We start from the raw sequence: 23,446 nt of genomic DNA, 5'->3' as shown, positions 1-23,446 counted from the left end.
AAACCACTGTACTCCGCCGGGGCCTACCCCCCGTGCCGACAGCCGGGGGCCTTTTAGACTAGTTTTTACACGGGGCCTCCACCAACCAAAAATATCAGGTAACCAATCCTGGAACCCGACAGGTACGCCCTCGGGCCGCGCTATACAGAGACCCTCCTGGCTATATTGCTGGACCCTAAAAAGTCATAGGAGAAGGTTGAAGTTTATGCGTTCCTGTCACTGCGGACCGCCCGGGAGGTGCTCCCGGCCGGAAGGCCGTCGTATTACGGTGAAATAGCTGTAGGTAGACGTTAAATAGTACAATCAACAATCAATCGGCCACCCCTATCCCAGGAAGAGGTCAAGGCGTCCATATGGAGGCCAACGAACACCGCCCCTGGGGCAGACGGTATCTCCAACGAGGTTTGGAAGAGGGCCTGGAAGCCACTCGGTAAAGTTATAACGGGATTATACAACCAGTGCCTAGAAACAGGACACCACCCAGCCTCCTTTAAGAAAGCCAACCTCGTGGTGATCCCAAAGCCAGGTCGCCCAAGACTGGCACCACGCTCGTACCGCCTAATCTCGCTCCTCCCCACGCTGGGGAAGGGCCTGGAAAGATCAATAGCGAGAAGGCTCGCAGAGGAAGCGATTGATAGGGAAATCATCCCTAGAAATTACATCTGTGCGGTGCCGAAAAGGGCGGTAACGGACCTGCTTATTGACCTCCGAGGGAAGATAGAGGAAGCCCAGGAATGGAAGAAGGTAACCTCAATCTTCACGTTCGACATCAAAGGAGCCTTTGACGCGGTAGACCCGGAGAGAATGGAACGCAGGATGGTGGAGTGCCTTTGGCCCACAAAAGTGTGCAGATGGGTCAGAAGCTTCATGGAGGGAAGAGAGGCGAGCATCCACGCCGAAGAAACAACTACAACCCTCGTGGGAGGCTCTCTCCCGCAGGGCTCGCCAATCTCCCCAGTGCTATATATGCTCTTCATGGCACCGCTCTACAAACACATCCCCCCGCTACTGGGATATGCAGACGACGGGGCCTTAGTGGTCAGTGGGCGAGACTTCGCAGAAAATAGCAGCTCAATCGAAGTCATCATGAAGGAAGTGGTAGAGTGGACCACGCTCAACGGTCTAGAAATAGACCAGGGAAAGTCAACGCTACTACACATCAAGGGCAGAAGGAGGATTGCAGGAAGCCCATCCGTGACCGTGGAAGGCCTAGGCACGTACAAACCGACCCCGGCAAAAGAATCAATGAGATGGCTTGGACTGCACCTGGACTCGAGTCTTCTGTTCAACAAGCACATCGCACAGGTCATTGCGAGTGTCAACCGGTTGGCAAATGGCTTGAGGTATCTAGCCGGCTGCTACAAAGGAGCAGACACAAAGAGCATGCTCACAGCGGTACGGGCCTGCGCCGTGAGCAAAGCGCTCTTTGCAGCGAGCGCCTGGTCTGGGCTAGAGACAACAAAAGAGGCAGCAGAGAAGCTGAACATCTCGCTGAGGAAGTGCCTCCGAGCAGCTCTCCCCATGTACCGTACGACACCAAGGGAATGCTTACACCATGCCGCAGGCATTCCTCCTTTCGAAATCCTCCTGGAGGATGAAAAGAGGAGGGAAGCCATACGGTGGCACACACTAGATGATAGGCACATTCTGAGAGGGCCAAATTTCAACCCAGTGGTGGCGAGGCTACGCAAACTCCTCCCAGCGCAAATGGAGAAACACACTAGGTTGAGGCCGCTCTTGGAAGGACCGGACATGGCGCCCCGAACGTGGCTCAGCAAAGAGGAGGAAGCGAAGCGACACCAGGCAGAGGTAGAGAATATCCTACCAGGAACGCTCGTCGCGTACTCCGACGGATCGAAAGATGCAAGTGGCAACGCGGGCGCAGGATGGGCTATCATCGAAGACGGAGCTACCCAAGAAGCAAACCACATAGCTCTAGGAAAGTGGATGGAGGTGGCAGATGCGGAGGCAGTTGGCGCTCTCGAGGCAACTAAGCGAGCAACAGCTCGCGAAGGAGCTGGAGAAATCTGGCTGTGTCTAGACAACAGAGGAGTTGTGGACCGACTCCGAAATGCAGCCACCAAAAACAGCACATCACAGGAAGCGGTAGACGAAACCAGACGAATCCTAAAAGCCTGGGCAGACAAGACACCCGGAAGGCTCGCCCGAGTGCTATGGGTCCCAGGACACATGGGCATCAAAGGCAATGAGCTAGCCGATACCCAGGCCAAGTTAGGAAGCCAGGGACTGGTAACGGAACACCGCTTCAGCCTTGCAGGAGCACGGAGATGGAGAAGAGACCAGCTACGTCTCGACTACGAAGGGTGGTGGAAAGAACAAAAAGGATACCGTCCGCTTGGAACCGGCGTCTCCACTGAACCCCCCTTCCGCAACTCCCGCTACAAAGGGCTGACTAGAATAGAGCTGGGCCACATCCTCGCGGCTAGAACTGGCGATGGAGACTTCGACAGATACCACGAGCGATGGGGACACAACTGCCCACTTGGATGCAGAGCCTGCAACCAAGCCAAGGAACGAGGACACTGGTGGACCTGCAAGGCACTACCCAGACCATGGAGCCAAAGGTTCGCGGACAAGCTCCTTAAAAACACGAAAGCGACAAGTTATGTCGCCAACGTGCTTCGCCGCAACCTAATGCTCCTTAAAGAGAAACAACAACCCGAGCCCGAGCTGAGCTGTCTGGACACCACAGAGGCAGCCCCCCCTCAAGAAACGCGTAGAGGCAGGTCACTGCCACCGCAGACGACAGGGGAGCGACCACAACCAGGGCAGCCTAGGATGACACAACCAACTCCACGACAGCAAGGGCAACAACGAAGAAGGGGACGAGGAGGGCGAAGTTGAGGGAGAATGGAAGGGGAAGAGAGAAGAGATAGGAGGAGGAAACGTTTGCAGGACAGGAAGGAGATGTCGAGGAGGGCTCCGTGAGAAGGTGTGGAGGGAGCTCTGCTACCAACCACCAGCAGAACGGGAAAAATATTAAAAATGATGCGGCAGCAGCCATGCATACGGAAGGACAAAACCGCTGTACTCTGCCGGGGCCTACCCCCCGTGCCGATAGCCGGCGGCCTTTTAGACTAGATTACACGCGGTCGTCGCAGACCAAAAATACCTGGAACCCCGCAGGCACGCCCTAGGGCAATGCTGGACAGAGAGCCATCCTGGCCCAAGCGCCGGACCCTAAAAAGTCATAGGAGGCGCCCGAAATCCAAGCAAACCTGCAATTGCTGACCGCCCAGGAGGAGTCACGGGAAGCTGACATCAGCCAACGGCTCCTGTCCGGAATATGCCGTCGTATTACCGCGAAATAATTGGTAGGTAGACGTAAAATAATACAATACAATACAATACAATAGGTTTAAGAGGGACCGGAAACTGCCCTTCGGGAAGAGGAGGGTTGTAGGAAACCCAGCCGTGGTGCAGTAGGAAAGTGGATGGAAGTGGCAGACGCAGAGGCAGTTGGCACCCTCGAGGTAACTAAGCAAGCGACAGCCCGCGAAGGAGCCGGACGTCTCGACTATGAGGGATGGTGGAAAGATCGAAAAGGATACCGTCTACTCCCATCAAACCCCATTTCTGGGTCTCCCGATACAAGGACCTCGCCGGGACGGAGCTAGGCCACATCCTCGCTGCTAGAATTGGCGATGGAGGCTTTGAAAAACACCACAAGCGATGGGGACATAACTGCCCACTTGGATGCAAAGCATGCAACCAACCAAAGGAACGAGGCCATTGGCGGACATGCAAGACATTACTAAGACCGTGGAGCCAAAGGTTTGCGGACAATCCGAGCAAAGTCTGGCAGAAAGCCCCATAGCCACAAAGCCAGACCCTCAAAATACATAGATATTTGAAGTTGATGCTAACCTGCAACAGCTCACTGCCTAATAGTGATGTCCGGAAGATGACGTCATCCAGCTCGCTGCAGTCTAGACAATGGCTTCATGCTGCTGTGGAAAACTAGGAGGTAGACGTTAAATAAAACAAAAAAGCAAGACTCACTCAGGGGCTGGCATAGTTTAATCTTGGTGGTTCGCATAAACATTAAATATATTCAAGTTCAAATTCAAAAGGGAGACCGGGAGAAGCTGAGCTGAAGGTGGCAATAGGGGTATAGAAAAGGGAAATGAAAAGATGGCATAGGTATGGAAGACCAGACTAGGTCCAAGCTCATACAACAGAAAAGCATGTGCTATAGACATAGAGGCTGATAGACACAGAAAGCGCTTACTCCTTCCATTCTGTCCGGCCCAAGCGCACGATGTCCGCGGGTTCCAAGATCCACGGATTTGCCGGTGCTTTACCCTCAGCGGCCTGCTTAGCCGCCGCAACAGCCGCACGGCCAATGACATCTGAGTCTTGGCCAATTGAATCTGCAACGCCTTGGCTCAAGGATCCCAAGCCCTTGACGATAGCAGTGAACACGCCCTGGCCAGTATGCGGCTGTTCGCGAGTGCCCATTATAAGACCAGGGCGGACAATCACTGCGCTTTCAAAGCCTAGCCCCATAATGCAGTCCTCAACTCCAATTTTCATCTTGGCATAGGGAAAAGAGCGGGCAACTAGAGAGCGCGAGCTGGCACTACTGATGAAAACATAATTCTTGACGCCAGCAGCCTTGGCCGCTTTAGCCAGCTCAATGTTTAGATCGTGATCGATCTTCCACTGATTGGCGATGCCACCAGCCTGGGCGCGCGTGGTGCCTAGACCCGAAATAACAGTGATTGGCGTCGGGGACAAAGCTTTCAGAGCGTCAGCCCATTTAGCCGTGTCAGAGTTGACTACAGGAGTGAGTTTAGGTGAGGTTTGTTTCGGGACGCGTCGGCCAATAGTTTGAAGAGCAGGGAAGGCGTCGGAGGCAATAAGAGCTTTGAGGGCTTCGTTTCCGACAAGGCCGGTGCTACCAATAATGAGAGTGGCAGCCATTGTAGTTGTAGTGGTTGTAGTTGTGAGTGAAAGATCGAGTTATCGAGTAAGGGTAAGGGGTGTGTTGCTGGCAGTTATTTCGATGGTTAGTGCCAATAGTACAACGTGCAAAGCTGGAGGTGTATTAAAAGCCTGTTAGCACGGAACGGGGAGGAGGCCAAATCAGGCTCGCCGATCCAATGTATTAGTAACCACAAGCCAAAGAAGCTTGAAGGAAGCTTCAAGCTCCAATCATGTGAGATAAGATAAGATAAGATAAGATAAGATAAGATAACCACCCAGTAGTGGGGCTCTAAGAAGAGGCAGCTTCGAGCTTGCGCAACCAGAGGGCGTGGGCTTGGTTGGAAGTCTTGGGACTAAGCCGAACACAAACTGAGAAGCAACAACGATACATAGTGAAAAGTAAAACAATCTGCCAACGAGTTTCTTTGCCTTGCCCAAAATGTCTTCCCAATACGAGAGTACGTTGTCTCCCTCTCCTCCCTCTTCCACACTAATACCGACTATGTGTACTAACTAGCCCCTCCCCTTCCTTGCAGTTGAGCACAGTATTAAGCCGCAAGCAAAGCCACGGGGCCGCCGGCCTGATATGTCCAGCTTTGATGCACTACTCGACCAGGTCTCAACGTCCGGGGCGCGCACCTCGGCAAGTGCGATATTCAGCGCCCAAGAACATCACAACCCGCACGCGACACCGACACCCGTAGACATGGCGGCCCTTTACCGACTTGTACAAGACCAAATGGCTTCGCTAGCTAGCACGGCACCGTCTACCGAAAACCGCACCCTTCTTGAGAGCCTAATGGCTGAGCTAGATGCATCGATTGCCGATCCTCCCACCGAGGTGTGTGGCTTAGGGCAGGACTTTTTGGATGGGCTGGAGCGCGTTGATCGCGGACGTGTGGGCGTCGAAGAGACGTGCCCGATTTGTGCCGAGAAACATCGAGACGATCCATACTGCTTAGTAGTCGAGTTGCCGTGCCATAAAAGTCATCGCTTTGACTTGGAGTGTGTGGCGCCGTGGATACAGAGTAAAGGCAGCTGCCCTCTGTGCCGAACAGACTTCACAAAGAAGAAGGAAGTGGTGAGGGTGGAGGACAGCGAGGAGGAGGATGATGACCCAGCTGGTATGTATGCGTAAGGGCGGGCAGGCAGGTGTGTATCTAGCTTAGCAGTCCATGCACCACCTTTTGAATAAATAGCACATTTTACAAGCGTTGTATTTTTTACAATAGCCTAAGAAATATTTAAGTCCAGGCACGAGGGCTGTCTACATTCTTCTAATATCTGATTCCAACTTTTTACTGGGCCTTGGCGCTAGCCTGCTTATGCTCCAGCTCCCGCTTTGCGTAGATACCTGCAGTGAAGGGGTTCTCAAAACGTAGCGCCACTAGGTACACCAGCAGCACCCAGCCCGTCAGGAACACGCCAGCTGGCTTGCCAAAAACCAAAGCCGTTCCCAGAAAGCTCATAGTCGAGCCATAGTACATGGGGGCATCGGTAACGTTGAAGGGGAATCCAGTGACCATGTGGTCCATCAGGATGCCAAAGTAATCGCCGAGGAAAGTACCAGTGATGCCCAGGGCCCACGTAGAGGTGACTACCAGCAGGTTGCCGGCAGCAATGAGGGCGTAGCCAGCCAAACAGACATTCGGAGTGGCAAGAAGCGGGTGGCTAGGCTGAGCATCGATGGCGGTCTTGTAGAGAGCGTCACGGACGATGCCAAGAGAGAAGATTGTGGCGGCCAGGAAGTAGCAGGCCGTTTGGGAGTTACCACCAAAGAGTCGGGTGAGAAACTTGGTGCGATATTCTAGGGGCGGAAGGGAGTTAGATACCAGAAGCTAGGTGCAAAAGAGCGTAAGAGAAATGGGAGTAAAGAGACCAACCTCTGCGAGCAACGATGCTAGAAGACTAAGAGTTAGCGGGTTTGCTGAGTTATATAGGGGATAGTGTACGTAGACTTACTTCCAGAAGAGCGGATTAAACATGATGGAGAACGCCGAAACTAATACAAGTCAGCCTAATACGAACAAAAGAGAGACAGGAAGATGAAGAGAATGCCGCCTACTGTACAGCGCGGGCTGGTCGAGATCGACCAGGTCAGAGAGCTGAAGCCGGAGAAGGTCTTCCATGGCGACTATTAGCTATGAAACTCGAAGAAGGGTAAGAGTAAGAGAAAAGAAGGCGAAATTCCGAATCACGCAAGTAGCAAGCTGAAAGAAAAGAAGGTCCCTTGTGCGTGCCTGTTTTCTAGTAGGTTAAGCCAGAGCTAGAAGAAAGAGAAAGGCAGTGTGAAGAAATGGAAGAAAAGAGGCAATTAATATTTAGATGGAAAAAAAAATGAACGAATTAATTGGCATTAATACCAGAATTAATTTTTCTTTTTTTCTTCTTCACATGTCAATTTCCTAGGAAGGCTGAGATTTTGTTGAGTTTTACATGCATTAAGCCACTGAGCTCTGTTGATCTTTACTACAGCTAGACAGCCTATACAACACTGTAGTTAATGTATTTCTCTTTCCATCTCTCTTTTTATAATGAATACTTGCCGTCCAACCCAGCTTACTGCTCGGCCATGGCTGAGTAAGCCACTTCGAGCTATAGCTATGAGCACCATCGTATAGAGCTTATTTTCAGCCTTGTCTCTTCTTCCTCTCTCATTCTCTAGCTATGCCAAGCTCTTGCTCCCTCATAAGGTTTGTTCTTTGTTTCATTCCCAACAAAAATAAAGGGCCAACCACCGCTCAGGAACGGGACTTTCAATATCTCGCATTGTGTCCCCTCATCCTTCGTTTTCTTGGGATCCACTATCACATGTCAAAAACACAGAAGATCAAGACAAGGTCAACGGAAGAACACCACAGCGCTCTCACCCCCCCCCCCCCCCGCTTCAGTTAAAAGAGCGGATCAAGTATTACTCCAGAGATAACTTGGATAAATACAACAAATGTATTCCAATAAATAAATAGAAGTATCCCAAGAAGCAATACGCAAAGATATACACGTACACCCAGACCCTCGACCTTACTCCGCCACCCACACAGCTGCCATGCCCATTCCTGTGCCAACGCACATCGACGTGACACCCACCCGCTTGTTTGTCCGCCGAAGTTCATAAAGCAGTGTCGATACCTGGCGCGCGCCCGTGCATCCCAATGGGTGGCCAATCGCAATCGCTCCGCCCTTGGGGTTAATCTTTTCCTCCGGAATGCCCAGCTGTTCCGCACACCACAGGCACTGCGAAGCAAAGGCCTCGTTGATCTCGTAGATATCCACGTCGTCAATACTAATGCCTGCAAGACCTAGTGCCTTGGGGATCGCCTTCCACGGGCCCTGGCCCATCAGCAGCGGCGCCACGCCAATGATACTGGCCGTCACGTACTTGCCGAGGATAGGCTGGCCTAGCTTCTCAGCTGTCGAGCGCTTCATGAGCATCACGGCCGCGGCGCCGTCCGTGAGCTGCGAAGCATTACCGGCATGAATCGTACCGTCTTTGCTGAACGACGCACGGATCTTGGCTAAGCTCTCGGGTGTCACACCTGGCCGAATACCGTCATCGCGGTCTGCCACAACTTCTTTTACAGAGTCGGTCTTGGGGTCTTCGAACTTGACCTTAAGCGGCGCAATTTCCTCCTTAAAGAGGCCTTTCTCCTGGGCTACCTGCGCTTTCTTGTATGATGCCGCGGCAAAGGCGTCCTGCTTGGCACGTGTAATACCCAGCTGTTGGGCCATGTCCTCAGACAACTTGCCCATAGGCACGCCGCAGTCAGATGCCTGCTTGTGATTCTTTATCAATTCGCTGAACTCAGTAACAGCGCCAGGACCGTATTGCGAACTCATGCTCTCGACACCAGCCCCAACTCCAATGTCAATGATGCCAGCCTTGATCTGATTGGCCACATCAATGCACGACTGCAGGCCCGATGAGCACTGGCGATTCGTCGTACGAACAGCCGTAGTGTCGGGGAAACCAGCTATAAGCGCCGCAGCACGCATTTCTGTCGCGCCACCACCAGGTGCTAGCACTGTGCCTACGCAGATATCTTCAACCAGGGCGGGGTTGATACCCGAACGCTTTATTAGCGCATCGAGCACACCAGCTACAAGATCAGCAGCGGCGGTATCCTTGAGGGCACCCTTACCAGCCTTAGTCAAGGCGGTACGGCAGGCGGCCGTGACAACGATCTGAGAAGAGGGTTAGAAAAAGCCGCGAGTATATGTGGGAATATGATGAGGGAAAGGCGTTCATACATCGTCGGGGTTCTTCTGCAGCAGTTTTTCGACTCCACCGGGTGTCGGCTTGCCAACAATCTGGCCAGAAATTTGTGTCAATCTTTCGACGGCTATTGCAAAACAACGGAAATGTTAGTGAGTGCATTTCAGGAAGAGAAATCAAGATTGAGGAGCGACACTAGCTGTTGGAAATAGCCAAGGGCCAGGCTTCTAGTTGTAGCCTGGCCTGTGTCCTGGGTTGAAGCCGCGAACGTACCGCCCATGATGACAAGATATGAGATATAAACCAGACAAGAGAATCAAGGAGGAAAGAATCGTTGGTGTAGCGAGGCAATGATACAATTCAAGCTTCACTCAAATCGTCTTTGTTCTTTACAATAACTCTCCTATTAGATGAATAAAAAGGATTAATTGAAAAGAAGAAGTGTGTCAATGGGAAGGAGGAGGAAAAAAAGTAGATATAATTATTCCAAGGGGAAAAAAAAAAAGAAGAGCAACTCCGCCTACTGATGAAAAGGGCAGCTTCGTTTCTTTAAAAGCCGGGTTTAAGAGAGTAGAATCAAGAACGCAGGTTGAAGGTTTAACTTTCAGTCCTATCTAGGAAGGAGCGCGTCAGCGTCTCCAAGTGCTATAACCACTACAACAGAGAGCTCAGTAGCAATCCTTACCGCATTGCCTCGGCTTTTATGTCTGGAGCTACCCCTTGTTTCCTTTCTAACCCTATGGACATGATGACAACCCTAGATGGTATTTCTACACCTCTCCAAAAAGAACTAGATTTCAAAGTCTAGAAAAGCGCTTTCACATGATAAATATCACGTGTTAGCCGAGCCGGCCAGAACGGAACTTGACTCAAATTAATCTCAAACTGGAGCTGGACTCGATATTAGACTCGGTGTTGATGATGGCTATCACATGCTAAAGCTCGCTATACTTGCGTTTACATTTATATTCATAATGCTATAGGTTGAGGTCCTATGACGTAGTACTATCGAATAGGACGACGTTGTCGAGTAGATTAATCATCACCACCCACGACTAACGTTCAACACGGGGTTTTCCCACCAAGGGCAATTCCCTTACTCCAAATGAGGGCCGGATTGTTCTCACAATGGATGCGATTCGAGCGCTCTGAGAGTCAAGTATCTGACGCACTCCTCTATTCTTTAGTATCTTACACTAACATCAAGAGTCATGCGTCCAAATCATAAAGGAGGAAATCGGAGTTGATACAAGCAGAGCCAGGCTAGTCTATAGCTGCAATTTGCCACAGGGCTAGCCATGCCCAGAGGCCAAAGAAATAGATAGCTCAAACGATCACGAATAGCTAGCTGATTCCAGGCGTTTTGGCGGAAATTTGGGGGTTACAAGTAACAAGCGTTGAAAAAAGGAAAAAGTTGTTCTGCCTCGTGATGGCGTTCGCTCTTCTCTTTCTTGAGCGGTTTAGCATTAACAGTGCTGATCCTAACTTCGAGTTTTCTTTGCACTTGGTGTGCTGATTAAGCTACCGTTACACTTGTTTGCACATGATTTTCACACATACACATTCAAGCCTCAAGAATAAAAAACATTAGTCGTACTACATCCTCCTTCCGCCTCTGTTTTACACCCTCTTAAAGAATACATATCTACAACTTCGTCTTCATCGTGTAACACTATAAAAACTTCAAAAAGAACATAGAAAAACTCTGCAGCCAACTACAAGTCCATCTATACAATCGCTGCTTCAGTCTTCTCAGTCTCCTCTCTATCTCCTGACTTCTCGTCTTCGGTTTCCTTCGCCTCGGCTTCAGGAGTAGCAGCCACGGGATTGGTCTCCTCGACAGCTTCTTTGACAGCTTCTTTGACAGCTTCTTTGACAGCTTCAACCTCGACTTCATCGCTCTTCTCTTCCTTTATCGCCTCGATACCTGCCAGCTCCGTCGCCACAGTCTGTGCCGCAATAGCCTCAACGTCAAGTGTCTTCTCGATATCGGTTGCTTTCTCAGCCTCAGAAGCCACCTTCTCTTTGGCCTCAATCGCACCCTCACATTTACTTACAGTACCGTCAAAGCCAATGTTTCCATTTGCCTCAATGCTCCATAGCAGCTGAGGCTTTGAAATTGAAAACTTAAGCTCCGGCACATCCTCAACATCCACAGATGCGACAGGAGCGGTGGCTTTTGCCGGGGCACGGCGTTGAGGACCACGAGCTCGTCCTTTACGAGCATCCGCTAGAGGGGCCTTTTCAGTGACGGGGACCGCTTCAACACTGGCCGGTGCTGCGGGCTCTTCCTTCTTGGGTGCCTGCGGCCCAATTTGCAGCCGGCGGTTTAGGTCCGACATAAATCCGGATTGGAGTGCGGCAATCTTCCCACCAACGGGACGCATAACACTAGGCCGCGCCGGCACAGCGGGCTTAGGTCTGTCCGAGACTGCTGGCTTAGGTTTTGACCGGTCGACAATTGGTGGCTTAGATGAACTAGGGCGCGCGGGAACAGGAGGAAGCCCAGGCTTAGAATCCACACTAGGCGAGTCGGCCTCCTGCGTAGCGGGCGCAATTTCCTGATCTCCATCAACAGTTGTAATTATCATGTGACTGTCAGGCGTATCCTCCCAAATATCACGGCTGGGGAATCGGGGCACTGATGTAGGCCTGAAAGCATCACTAGCAAGAGGGGAAAAGCCAGGGGATTTGGGGTGCATGCCGAGGCCGCGAGGGATAAAATTGTGACTGTGGTGGGGAGAGCCCTCGCGGCTTTTAGCATCGTCTTCAGCCAGCTTTTCCTGCAGTTTGGCAAAAGCCAGAGCCGGGTTTGTAGGCTCATTTGCTGCGCTGTCGTCAGAGGCAGACTTGCTGGCTGTGAATGGCTCTTCATGCTGAGTCTCTTCCTCTTCTTCTCTCTTGTCCTTGACATCATTGTTGATTTTCTCCGCCTCGGCTATGGATGAATTCTTGTCCCCATCATCTTTGTCCGCGAGATTATTCACTTCCGCCGTGTAGTGCACACTGCTAGGAGCATCCTCCCAAATGTCCTTGCTGGGAAACTTTTGGTGATGACTGTGTACTTCGGCGGTCTCTTTTTTAGTTTCAGAGCCCTCGTCGTTGAACAAAGGTTCGTAGACCTTTTCCTCGCGAATCTCGGGAATTGGGCTGTTCGAATAGGACATTTTGGTATTATGGCTGGCAGCAGATCGAACTCTAGCCTGCTCTTCTCTAGCAAGGCGCTCAACTTCAATAGCCGGCGTATTAGAGTGGCCGATGGAGTCACGAGAAACCATGTCAGGAGCCAAAATGGGCACCTCCTCGGCATCAGCATTAGCTTCAGGCATATTGCGATCAACATGAACACTATTGCTTCCCATCATGGAAATACGGGGGTTGCGAACAGCCTTGGAAGATTGGGCGCGTGAGTTTTCCGGTGAGTTCTGGGCGACGAGCTCTTCTTGGACTTCATGGGCAATGTCCTCAGTGGGACCACAGCTAGGACCTATATATGAAGGGGGAGTAGTTAGTTTGGGTACATGCGAAAGTGGTGGTGTTTACTTGAAGACTGTGTCTTTTTTTTTCTCTTTCTAGCATGTACTTACCCCCATCATCGGCGTGCGTTTCATTCACGATCTTGTTCAGATCGGCACTAGAGCGGGCATACTCAGCCTGGTGAGGGTTATACGAAGCAGCTCTCTGCTCCTTTTGCAGGATATCGGGACGTTTCTCGTAGTATTCAGTCTCAAGCTTGTCTGTAGAAAAGACGCCATGGCTATGAAGACCGTAACTGCCGGGAGGAAGGCCACGAGTGCTTTGGGCACGGGAGTTGACATTTGATGCGTCACTATCCTCCGGAGCCTGGACATCTCCAGCGTTGGGAATCATGGGCACACGACGACCAATTTCAGGGATACCATGCTCGTCCTCAGCTAGTGGGGCGCCATCAACGGACAAAGCAGAGCTGCTAAGCTTCTTGCGCAAGCTACCAACAGTAGCTATATCGCTGCCAGCAGACTTATTGAGACCCAGGGATGCGGCAAACTCTGAAGTGGTCTTAGTGACAGCATCAACCTTGGCGGGTAGAGAGGGACGAGGAGCCTGGAGCTCAAGGTCGCCGACAGTACGGGTTTCGGGGACGGGAGAAGTCTTGTGGCGTTGGTGATCCTCCTCAATTTCCTCCACCATGCCGTACTCAATACCCTCATCGCCCACCTCAGAGGGCATGCGAGCCATGGCTGGACGAGACAAGCTCAGGGTATCGTTGTCCAGGTTAGGTTCATCTGTGAACTCGGTGACGTCCTTGGTGGGGCTAAAGCGGGTGACCTTGGGGCTCTTGGAGAAGCCCTCGTTGAGGGGTGAAGGTGCGAATCGATCATCGGGAGAGAGATCGCGGACCTTGCTGCGGCTTGGGCGCGGGGGTACCTTGGGGGTCTCCTTGGCGGGCGATCTAGAAGGACGGGGAGGGATGAGTGGAGTGCCCATGGTGGAAGCTGTTGACATGGTGGTTGTCGAGATGTGCAAGCGCGGAAAAGAGAAGGGGCAAGATAGCCGTGGCTAAGAAAGAAACATGAAAAAAAACGAAGACTTGGGAAGGCGAGATAAGGCGGTGCTTTTTATGGAAGCTATGGTGGGGAGAGTAAGGGAGAAAAGTTGGCCATGAAAGATAACCGAAGACGAAAGACGCAAAGGAGGATTGGGCCTATAAAGGATTGGGTTTCTGTTGACACAATATCAGTATGAGATCACTAAAAGGGCAAAGGAAGAGAGAAAAAGAAGGGCTAAACAACAAGCGAGAATAACGAGAAAAAGTAAAAATAAAAAACGAGAGGATTAAACAATTTTAGGTCTAGGTAAAAAGAAATGGACGCATTCTTGCTGTAACATTCTGGAACTAAAGCAGAAACAAGCGGAGCGATGATGGCGTCTAGCCAACCAGACGTCATACATTTTTATTGGTTTGGGTTCTGGGCTTGGGGCGAGAAAACGAGGCGGTGAGAACAGACAAGAATGAATAGATGGAAAGTCTCCAATATCGAGGTAAAGGGCTTGTTCCCTCTGATATAGATAGACTCGCTGCGACGATGGCAGATGTGGGACAGGGACATACGGATATGCAAATATGGGATGGGGTAGAAGAACGATTAAAAGTTGTTGGTCAAGAAAAGGGTAATCATAAAACAACCAATCAGCGTGGAGATAATAAGCAATGGCCAGCAGACATCCACAATAAGAACGACTGGTGCCAGGTTCACATAGAGCCAGAGAGGGCAAAGGCAAAGGAGGAGAGGGAGAAGGAGAGGAAGAGGAAGAGGGGGAAAGGAAGGGGGGGGGGAAAGGGCCAGAGAGAAAGAGGCAGACACACACAGACACAGAGAGCTCGTGATATTTCCCTTCTTCCTATTGGCCGGCCCGGCCCAGGCCGTCAGGGTAGACTAACAAGACAACGACCTGAAAGTAGAGATACAAGCTAGAAGGGCTTGAGCAAGGGCAAAAAGCAGAGGTGAAGACAGGTCATGGTACAAGCAAGTAGAGAGCTAGGAAAGGAGGAAAATAACAAACGAAAATCCGTTTGCTCTTGTGGCTAGATTCAAATGGGCAACAGGAAGCAACTTCTCTTTTCAGAGGAGGAATGGGAATAGAGGGCAGGAGATACTTACAAAATAGCAAGATTGCGCTTTCTAGTAGTGGTGCTATTGGAGTGAAAGGGAGAGAGAAGGAAAAAAAGAAGAATTTCACAGGAGAACAAAAGAAAAGCATCTATAAATTAAATTGCTAAGCCTAACAAGCGAATATATTCGCCCCCTCCCCCCGAAGTCAGTCTATTCTCAATATTCCCAGCCTTGTTTGTTCTCGTCCTCTCACGACAGCCCGAAAAGAACGAGCTCAGGTCAGGAACAAGAACAACTAACAAGCAAAAGACTAAGCCAAGCGCTAGACAGAAAAAAAAAGAATAAAAAGGACGTGAAAAGAGAAAAATAAGCTCGCCTCCGATGTATCCAGAACCACGTCAGTACTGCCCCTTTATGGCTCGAATGCGGGGCCATGCAGGTAGCTTAGAGGTACTAGTGACGAGGCCAGGCAGTAGGCGAGGAGGGGCCCATTCAAGGCGGGGGCTAGAATGATGATACACAGTATACCTTTGTCTTCGTACCTCTAATACGCAAATACACACAATACTGCACAGCACACCGTTTCTAGTATTTGTCTACATAAGAATCACTGCAGGATAAGCGCTTTATATTAACTACTTACAGCAACGCTCGCTCACAAAATAGAAAGACGTGAATGTTTTCCCCCTTCTCCCCTCTCCCCTCTTCTCTCTTTTACACGTGCAAATAAAAGCCTGGACTAGTCTAGCTGGGCCACAGGTCATGCTATATCAGAAGAGCCAGTCCAAGCCGGAGAGGGCAGAAGGAGCCGGGCCGCTCTATTCTCCAACCTGTTATTCTGCCCCGTCAGCCGGCGACAAGTCCCACTGCCAGCTGACTGCTAATCAGTCTGGCCCAGGCCAACTAAGCTAAGCCCGGCTAACAAATCTCTACCCCCGCCGAATTTTCTCCTTGTTTTGCCCTAATATCTCGTTTGCTCAGATGACCCAGACCTGAGGCTTTTTGTACTTTTGTATTCATTTTATTTTGCACTGACCTGAATAACCCTATTATCCCTGCTAAACCCTTCCAGCTCTCTGCGCCTCGACAAATAACGTCACTGCTAGGCCAAGGGACTAAAACAAGACCGACTAACCAATATACTACATTTTGTTGGGACTACGCTGTCTTTGATGTTCAATAGTGATTTAATGAATAAATAAAAGAAAAAGGAGATAGGGGGGTATTTCTTTCAGCTCAAGCAACACAAAAAAGTCTGTAGACAAAAAAAACAAAATACATAATGCGTAATATCACAGTGAGCACATACTAGCGAATCAATGAGCTAGTGAGTCTGCCTGTCGTTCAGTCAATCTGTCAGAAATAGGGTAGGGACAGGAGCAAGAAAGGTGAAGGATGACGGAACTCGATACCAGAAACACAGGCGCCTTCGACTCGACTTAACCTAGCTCAGCTCGACGACATCATCATATAAACGCTCTTCTTCCTTCTCCACTCGTTAATCCTCGCGTTCTTTTTTTTTTTTTTTCCATGTTTAGAGTAAAAAGTAGACAGATGTCGGGCCTTGGCCGCGTACTTTCTACACAATCATCTGAGCTACGCCAGCACCGCCCAGAGTCTTGCTGCCCACAAAGTCCTGGTTCTTGGCGGCAGCGAGCACGTAGCACAGGGCGGTAATGGTTAGAAAGACGGCGGCAGCAACTAGGCTTCCGGCGCCACCAACAATCGATAGCCACTGGAGCAGGCCCATGACGCCGTAGGCAGCGGCGCGCATCCAGTTTGTGGAGATTTTGCGGATGTAGGAGTCGAACTTGGACGAGGTGGGGCAGATGCGCAGGAGGAGAGGGACCTCGATGAAGAGAATGACGAATGAAGAGGCTCTAAGACATGACGATGGTTAATATAGGTGCAGGCGTAGATGGGGAGGCTTCAAGCTTACATGGCAAATGCGCAGAAAATGATGATCACAGGCTTGAAGGTGAAGATATTGGCGAGACCGACGGCAAAGCATATGATCATGGACAGAATTCCGAACCTAGAGATGGACAGTTAGCAAACCTGTGGAGGGAGGATACGGCCTTGTCTTTTCGGCCCAGTCGCAAATGAACGGAGCGAAAAAGGCGGCCACAAAAAGAGGACAGTGGTTAGCTGGCTCTGGCTGGCATTTGAATCAGAGCTCGCGCTTGCGCGTGAGGCTAGCTAGGTAGCCAAGGTAGGGCTAGCCAGCCAGGCAGTCGATTGGCAGTCTGTCGGTCGCATTCGCATTCGAGGATTTGGGGCAATTCTTGCGCAGTGTATCTCTTACCATTGTCCGTAAATGCCTGGAAAAGGAAACAGAGAGTTAGCACGGCGGTGGATCTTTTGGTGCTCGCATGGCACATGGCTCGAGATGGAGAGGCGGGCAAGGAGAAGAGAGGAAGACTCACTGAAATTCCGGGTCATGAGCTCGTCCTTGAGAGTCATTTTGGCGGTAGTCGAAGTATAGTATAAAAAGAGGCGGTGTAGCTCGCGAAGATTATGGAAAATTGAAAGAGAATCAGTGGAAAGATCAAAAGCCTTTTCTTTCACCTTCTGACACTGTTTGTCGTCGTTTCTTGTTGTTTGGTTGTTGATGTGTCAGAAGTAAAAAGGACAGGTTTGCAAGGACCAGTGAAAAGAGATGGAGGCACAAAGACGGGGACGAAAGAGCGATGATGTGGATGACGTGGGGTGGCTAGGCACGCGAAGTCTAAGCAGGGCAAACTTCAAACAGGTTTCGAGTTGCAATGGGGATCTGGTCTGGTTGCGCGACCGAGCGTTTGGTTGGCTGTCTAGCCGTAAAGAGAGAAGTCAATAGCGGAAATAAAACGATTGGGGGAGATTGTCGTGAACTCGTGGTGGTGTTTCTGCAGCGTCGCGGTCGTCGTTGTGAAGAAAGGCTGGAAAGAGGAGGATAGATTTGTGTGCGTGTGTTGAGAAGGCAGGTGATGAAACAAAAAGGACAAGTTTTCTTTGTTTTTTTTTTCTCGTTGGTACGAACTGGTGGAAGGACGGTCTCAATGGAAAAGTAACGGGCGGAATCGCAGAAAATAATAAGAAGACTGAAAAGCTTAAGAGAGACGACAAGAAAGGGAAGCACAGCTGTGGAATGATTTTAAAATCGGTTCTCGAATATTTTTATTTTTCATGGGGCTGTCTTTGTGTTGGCAATGCTTCTTAAAAAAGCAAAAGAAGAGAGAAGAAAGCATCGGCCAGCTAATGGCCTGGATCTTGGGCTAAGATAAGATCAAGCAAAAAAGATGAAATACAGGCAGGCAGACACAGTTCCAGCTAGACTTGGAAGGACAGTGCAGTAAAACAGGCTCCACGCCGCTATACTCACTGCTTGCCCACTAATGTAGGATCTGTTTGTTTCATTCCAGCCCTGTACTGGCCCAGATGGACTCTTGCAATGCCAAGGCTCAAATGCCCTGAGCAAAAATACATTCTATATGCACTAATTCTTTTGGCCCTACGTCTCCTCTTCTCGACCAAGAGCTTGAGACAAAAATAGAGTGCTATGACTCTTTTCTTTTCACCTGTGTTTTTGCTGATACTCGACCAACTGTTTCCATTGTTCTAAATTGATTCGGCCTTGAAAGGACGCTCTTGGTAGCACACTACAGGAAAAAAGAAAGGGCTGAAGTCGCTAGCTCGCCGTGGTGCAGTGCAGATGCTGGGCCGTCAAGAAAACCCTAAACCCTAAGGTCACATGATACGTGTCTCATGCCTCTTTACCTCTTAGGGAGAGACAAGAAGACGCCTATCTTGGACACATGAGTTTGTAGAGACAAAGAATTCGAAAGGAAGAAGAAGAAGACGAGCGAAGGCCCAAGGAAGCCCAATAGAAGGAGAGAACAGAGAAGACAGCGACAAGAGGATGTGGTGACAGGGAACAGGCGATACTAGCAAGGGGATGAATACAGGACAAAGAAGACAAGAGGACAAGAGGGACCAGGGCTAGCGGACAAACGAACAGCGGACTTAGTCCCTGGAGCCTGTAAGTCTCAAAATAGTAGCCGCCAACCGAGAGGCAGAGGAGGCCGAGATACGCAGGGCCAGAGCCATAGTTACAATACGTACGATAGCAGTGTTGCATGCTCGCCTGGCCTATTCTCTCTTTTTTCTCCCTTTTCCCGTCTCCTCTCTTGAAGGCCAGAAGCAAAAGCTACGTGTGTCTCGACATTAGAACCACCAAACACCAAACGTTGCTACTATAGGGCCCAAGTGAAAGCTCTAGGAACCATTAGGAGATCGGCTGGTCCAGGGCTTTGGGCCGGACATTATAACTGATTTGTTTATAGCGGCACAGATTCCTTGCACACAAAATATACAGAATACATACTAGACGGCCAATTTGGCGAGACTCTTCTTCCTCTCTCCTCTATTTCTCCCTCCATTTCCCTCTTTTTCTTCTTCGCTATAGTGCCCTAATACAACAGAGAAGGGCTTCTCTCTCTTCCCGTCTTCCTTTTTTCTTCATCTCTTTTTCTTTCCTTTTTGTTCATTCTCGTCCGCTATTTTTACCTGGTTCCTTCATTTCCTCACTCTTTTGCTGTTTTTCTGTCTCTCCTTAGATGCCTTACCCTACTCCTTCCACTCAATAACCCTTATTGCCTCTCTCACCGTTCCCCCCTCTGTCTTATCACTTCTGTGCTTGGGACAATGATCGTCCTCAACGATGCCCAGGTCCGCGACATCCTAGAAAGCCTGACCCCGGCCGAGCTTGACGTCTTCCGTGAGGACTTTTCCAATGCGCTCTACCAGTACTCTACCGACACCGGCCTGGGCGACGATGCCGTCTTCCAGACCCCGCACCGCACCTCGACCTATGCTCCGGCCTCTGATGCGACGACTCTATACATGCCGTCAAGCGGCCCGCAGGGGATGGGTGTCAAGGGTAAGCAAGCACTGGCGCTACTATCAGTCCATGGCCGCCAATGCAGATGCCAATTTACTAACAGCCTGTAGTCGTCACCCTCTCTTCTCCTCGAGAGAACTGCACTCCGCCCTCGGCTACCGCGACTACCCCGCCCAAGCACATCCGGCCGACCGGTGCCCTCACCCTTTTTTCGGCTACCGGCGAGCCTCTCGGCTTCATGCACTGCGGTACCCTGACCGGCTTTCGCACAGCCCTGGCCTCCATGTGCATTCTTCACCGCCGTAAAAAAGTCAAGACTCTGACTGTCTTTGGCGCTGGAATTCAAGCCTATTGGCACATCCGTCTATCGCTGATGATGCGTGGCGCGGAAATCAAGCGTATCCATCTCATCAACAAGTCTTTTTCCGACAGCGCTCGCGAGATACTGCAGAAGCTGTCGGCTATTGCCTCCAAAACCAAAGCCCGCGAAGGCTGGAGCGATACAAATATCGATCTGCTGACTCCTGGATATGGCCAGTTTGACCGCATAGTGCGCGATAACGTGCGTGCTGCTGACGTTATTTACTGTTGCACGCCTTCTACCAAAGACCTGTTTGATGCCTCGGTCCTCACTTCACACGACGGGCGCAAAAAGGGTCGCCTTATTGTCGCTGTTGGTAGCTATCAGCCGCATATGCGTGAGCTGCCCGAAGAGCTGGTGCTGCAGGCTGTCAATCAAGGCGAAAACAAGTGCACATCGCACTTCCACAAGCATGCGCAAGAAGGCGGTGTTATCGTGGTGGATACTATTAAGGGCGCCAAAACTGAGGCTGGCGAGATTGTGCACGCTAATATCGACCCATCTCGGCTAGTTGAGTGAGTTTTCCTTCTATTGCATAGCTTATGGCTCAATGTACAATTAGCTGACACTTCTACAGACTTGGCGAGCTTGTTATGCTACGCAAACTTGAAGAAGCTGAGAAGAATGCTCTTGACAAAGACGACGAGGAAGATATAGTATCTTTCCACGATACTCCTTGCCGCTCCATTTCTACACCAGTATCGGGCTCCGTCACATCGGGCTCTACTACCCCAAGCGTCACCAGCTCTCCCAATAGCCGCATCAAAAACAACAGCAATCAAAACAGCAGCTTGCTTCTACCTCCTAGTCTCTCGGCCCCTGCCCCACTAACAGGCCTGTTCGGTCGCCGGAGCCGCAGCCGCAGCCGTAGCCGCAGCCGCAGCCGCTCACGCTCAGTTGCCAAGACGGCCAAGGACGATTCGATGACGCGCTGGCTATACAAAGGCAACGTTATCTACAAAAGCGTCGGCATGGGCACGATGGACCTGGTGGCAGGCATGCATGTGGTCAAGCTGGCCAAGGTTAAGGGAATTGGCCTAGATGTGCCAGGCTTTTAGGCGGTCTTTGAAATCTCTGCTCTGTCTTGAGCACACAGACCGCCTTCATTGGAAGCTCACCATGAGTTTCTCTTTTTTTTCGTATTTCTCTTCTTTTTTATTATTGTCTTGCAGGATTCTCAAGTTTTAAAGGTCTGGACTTTTTAGACGGAGCGGGCAGGTGTTTCTTCTGTTCTTTATTTCTCTTTTGTCTATACACGGGCGGCGTTCTTGTTCTTAGTCTGCCATTTTTCATGTTGCGAGCTAGCGGGCGTTCCATGTAAAAAACCATCTCTTCATTTCATCTTGCTGAATATATTTTTGTACTTATAAGTGACACCTGGACTGGCCTGTCCTGCCGTTGTCCCGTCTAACCATCCCCGTAATTCAACTTGTACACATCCATTTCTGTGAAGCTCTGGCCCACCCTTTGGACCTGATATAAATAACTTTCATTCAATGTCTATTGCCACTTACTATTTGCTTGCTGTCCACCCTGCCTCTCTGCCTTCAATAACGAATCGAAGTCCTGCTGCTTATCTGTATTCCAGCCCCCACTGCCTGCAGGCCCGGTGCCTGGAGCCCCAGCAGCAGAGTCCTGGGCTGCCTGCTCGCGCAGTCTGTCCCATGCTGAGCCCTGGATCTGGGCGTTGGCTCGGCCGTCCTGGCCCTGAGCCTGAGCCCAACCCTGGTGCTCGTATTGCTGGCGCTGCTCGCGCTCTTGCTGTTCTTGCCGGCGGATGTGTGCTGGCACAGGAGAAGCGTCCTGGTCGTCATCGCCATCAAGGGCAAACGGATCATCGTCATCAGCATCCTGGGGGACTTGTTGATTTAGCTGTGACGTCGGCATCACGCCGCTACGGCGCTGAGCCCAAACCGACTCAGGTGAGTTAACAGGTAATGTTTCTTTCCTTTGGGCCTGGCCGACGCGCTGACGCCACTCTTCTTCGGCCTTTTCAGCCTGATGACGACGTTTCTCGGTGGCCTCGCGCTGGGCAGGGGTCATGCTCTTTTCAGCCTCCTCATAGAAACGGTTACGGCGGATTTCTCGTGCGCGAATGACCCACGGGTCGTCCTGGCGGCGGAAGTGGATGGGCTCGACATTGCGCTCCTTCTGTAGCATCAACAAGATCTCCTGATTCTGGGGGTCAAGAATGCTCTCGCGCAGGAAGTCACGTAACCGTGGGTCTATTGCTTTGTGCGTTAGTGCTGCTCGTGTTGAGAGGACACCCAGGAATGAGCCGAGAGTCACACTGGTTCCGATATAGTATGTCGCAAAACGCGCTACGTGCCAGGCGCGCTGTGCACGCCGGCCGCGCAGCCATGGTAGACCGGCACTAGGAAACGTGTTGAACATGGACATATCGGGAGCACGCCAAAGCGGAAAGCGCATGGTCTTGCGGCCCCACAGTGTCAGGCCGAGGGCGGTAGCAATTACCATAGCATGGTCGGTGATTTGTGAGTCGCCTTCCTGTGAAGCGTATTGCGCGAGAGCAGCAAGCTCGCTGTCCGTCAGCGTGCGGTCGGTCAGAGCATCTTGTGAGCGTTGTACCGAGTAACGCACGGCGTTGAGCTTGCGTTCTGTATCAAACCCGATAAGTCGTGCGAGAAACGGGGGCGCAGCGGCATCGCCTAGAGTTTGACGTACACGGTCAACAGTAATGGTAGTGTTTTCGGGGGGCGCGGGGAGTTCGGCCCAATGAGTGAAGTCCGGCATGAGCGGCGAGAAGGATGGGGTGTTGGACGGGAGGGGAAAAGAGAAGAGGGTGGGTTCACGGCTAGAACGCAAATGCTTAGGAAGAAGGATTTGGGTTCTAAGAGTAGGTATTTGTTAATGATTGAAGCTGAGCCAACAAATGCCGAAGCTGGGTCTTTAAGAGTCTCCATGGAGTTAAGCTTGCCCTTCGTCTAGGTAAAGCTACAGCACAAATGTGGGGTGCTTCTCTCACGCCACAACGTCATGGTGCCACATATTGACTCCAAAAGTGTGGCTGAAAGCCGCATCCGGCATTTTTATTAGCACGGTACAACTCTAACTCAGGAACAGGCACAGGCCAGCAACAACGCGTTAAAGCTAGACAAGGGCGCCAGGAGCGTGCAAAGTGGTTTTTCATGTCACAGTTGCTGTTTCTAGAACGTTGTTGCTTGGCAGCTATGCTAGTAGAGTAATTGACAAAAAAAGCGTAATCGAGTCTTTTATTGATTTTTTTCTTCTACAGCCTTGTCAACATTATCGCCATTCACATTTCTTTGTCCCTTCACGTTCCGGCGAGTTAGATCTTGGTAAAGAGCCCTAAGCTCAGCCTTGTTTCCATCGTTCCCTTGTTTACGATCCCTTTATATATGTAATCTAAATCTACTTACTACACTCTACGTCTTACATCTCTTGTTGATGCCGTCCCTATTTTTACA

At 50.8% G+C, this 23,446-nt stretch overlaps 9 protein-coding genes across 9 annotated transcripts; 3 read left to right on the top strand and 6 right to left on the bottom strand.

Moving 5' to 3' along the window:
* Positions 1-975: 975 nt before the first annotated feature.
* HOO65_040734 (putative double-stranded RNA/RNA-DNA hybrid binding protein) lies at positions 976-2,865 on the top strand (the record flags this gene model as incomplete). The annotated part of the gene is made up of 1 exon (XM_071000724.1): positions 976-2,865. The coding sequence occupies one exon, from the start codon at positions 976-978 to the stop codon at positions 2,863-2,865; it is 1,890 nt and encodes a 629-aa protein (XP_070859577.1).
* Positions 2,866-4,248: 1,383 nt separating this feature from the next.
* Positions 4,249-4,947, bottom strand: HOO65_040733 (Protein FMP52, mitochondrial; the record flags this gene model as incomplete). Its single annotated transcript, XM_071000723.1, has 1 exon — positions 4,249-4,947. One exon carries the CDS (start codon positions 4,945-4,947, stop codon positions 4,249-4,251), a length of 699 nt encoding a protein of 232 aa, XP_070859576.1.
* A 442-nt stretch (positions 4,948-5,389) lies between these two features.
* Positions 5,390-6,088, top strand: HOO65_040732 (putative RING finger protein YBR062C; the record flags this gene model as incomplete). Its single annotated transcript, XM_071003022.1, has 2 exons — positions 5,390-5,408; positions 5,487-6,088. 2 exons carry the CDS (start codon positions 5,390-5,392, stop codon positions 6,086-6,088), a joined length of 621 nt encoding a protein of 206 aa, XP_070859575.1.
* A 160-nt stretch (positions 6,089-6,248) lies between these two features.
* On the bottom strand, positions 6,249-7,079 carry HOO65_040731 (Phosphatidyl-N-methylethanolamine N-methyltransferase; the record flags this gene model as incomplete). Its single annotated transcript, XM_071003000.1, has 4 exons — positions 6,249-6,757; positions 6,834-6,850; positions 6,913-6,952; positions 7,016-7,079. The coding sequence occupies 4 exons, from the start codon at positions 7,077-7,079 to the stop codon at positions 6,249-6,251; spliced, it is 630 nt and encodes a 209-aa protein (XP_070859574.1).
* An 892-nt stretch (positions 7,080-7,971) lies between these two features.
* HOO65_040730 (3-ketoacyl-CoA thiolase peroxisomal) lies at positions 7,972-9,443 on the bottom strand (the record flags this gene model as incomplete). Its single annotated transcript, XM_071002803.1, has 3 exons — positions 7,972-9,132; positions 9,199-9,290; positions 9,437-9,443. The coding sequence occupies 3 exons, from the start codon at positions 9,441-9,443 to the stop codon at positions 7,972-7,974; spliced, it is 1,260 nt and encodes a 419-aa protein (XP_070859573.1).
* A 1,447-nt stretch (positions 9,444-10,890) lies between these two features.
* Positions 10,891-13,630, bottom strand: HOO65_040729 (uncharacterized protein; the record flags this gene model as incomplete). The annotated part of the gene is made up of 2 exons (XM_071002587.1): positions 10,891-12,650; positions 12,751-13,630. The coding sequence occupies 2 exons, from the start codon at positions 13,628-13,630 to the stop codon at positions 10,891-10,893; spliced, it is 2,640 nt and encodes an 879-aa protein (XP_070859572.1).
* A 2,706-nt stretch (positions 13,631-16,336) lies between these two features.
* HOO65_040728 (Golgi apparatus membrane protein TVP18) lies at positions 16,337-17,220 on the bottom strand (the record flags this gene model as incomplete). The annotated part of the gene is made up of 3 exons (XM_071002988.1): positions 16,337-16,637; positions 16,697-16,792; positions 17,063-17,220. 3 exons carry the CDS (start codon positions 17,218-17,220, stop codon positions 16,337-16,339), a joined length of 555 nt encoding a protein of 184 aa, XP_070859571.1.
* A 2,220-nt stretch (positions 17,221-19,440) lies between these two features.
* HOO65_040727 (ornithine cyclodeaminase) lies at positions 19,441-21,055 on the top strand (the record flags this gene model as incomplete). Its single annotated transcript, XM_071002766.1, has 3 exons — positions 19,441-19,675; positions 19,747-20,512; positions 20,575-21,055. The coding sequence occupies 3 exons, from the start codon at positions 19,441-19,443 to the stop codon at positions 21,053-21,055; spliced, it is 1,482 nt and encodes a 493-aa protein (XP_070859570.1).
* A 442-nt stretch (positions 21,056-21,497) lies between these two features.
* On the bottom strand, positions 21,498-22,751 carry HOO65_040726 (uncharacterized protein; the record flags this gene model as incomplete). Its single annotated transcript, XM_071000722.1, has 1 exon — positions 21,498-22,751. The coding sequence occupies one exon, from the start codon at positions 22,749-22,751 to the stop codon at positions 21,498-21,500; it is 1,254 nt and encodes a 417-aa protein (XP_070859569.1).
* Between the last annotated feature and the right edge of the window lie 695 nt (positions 22,752-23,446).

The sequence above is a fragment of the Ceratocystis lukuohia genome (genome assembly GCF_044167205.1).
Source record: "Ceratocystis lukuohia strain C4212 chromosome Unknown Supercontig4_pilon, whole genome shotgun sequence".
NCBI lineage: Eukaryota > Fungi > Ascomycota > Sordariomycetes > Microascales > Ceratocystidaceae > Ceratocystis > Ceratocystis lukuohia.
This window is presented reverse-complemented; position numbering and strand designations above follow the sequence as displayed.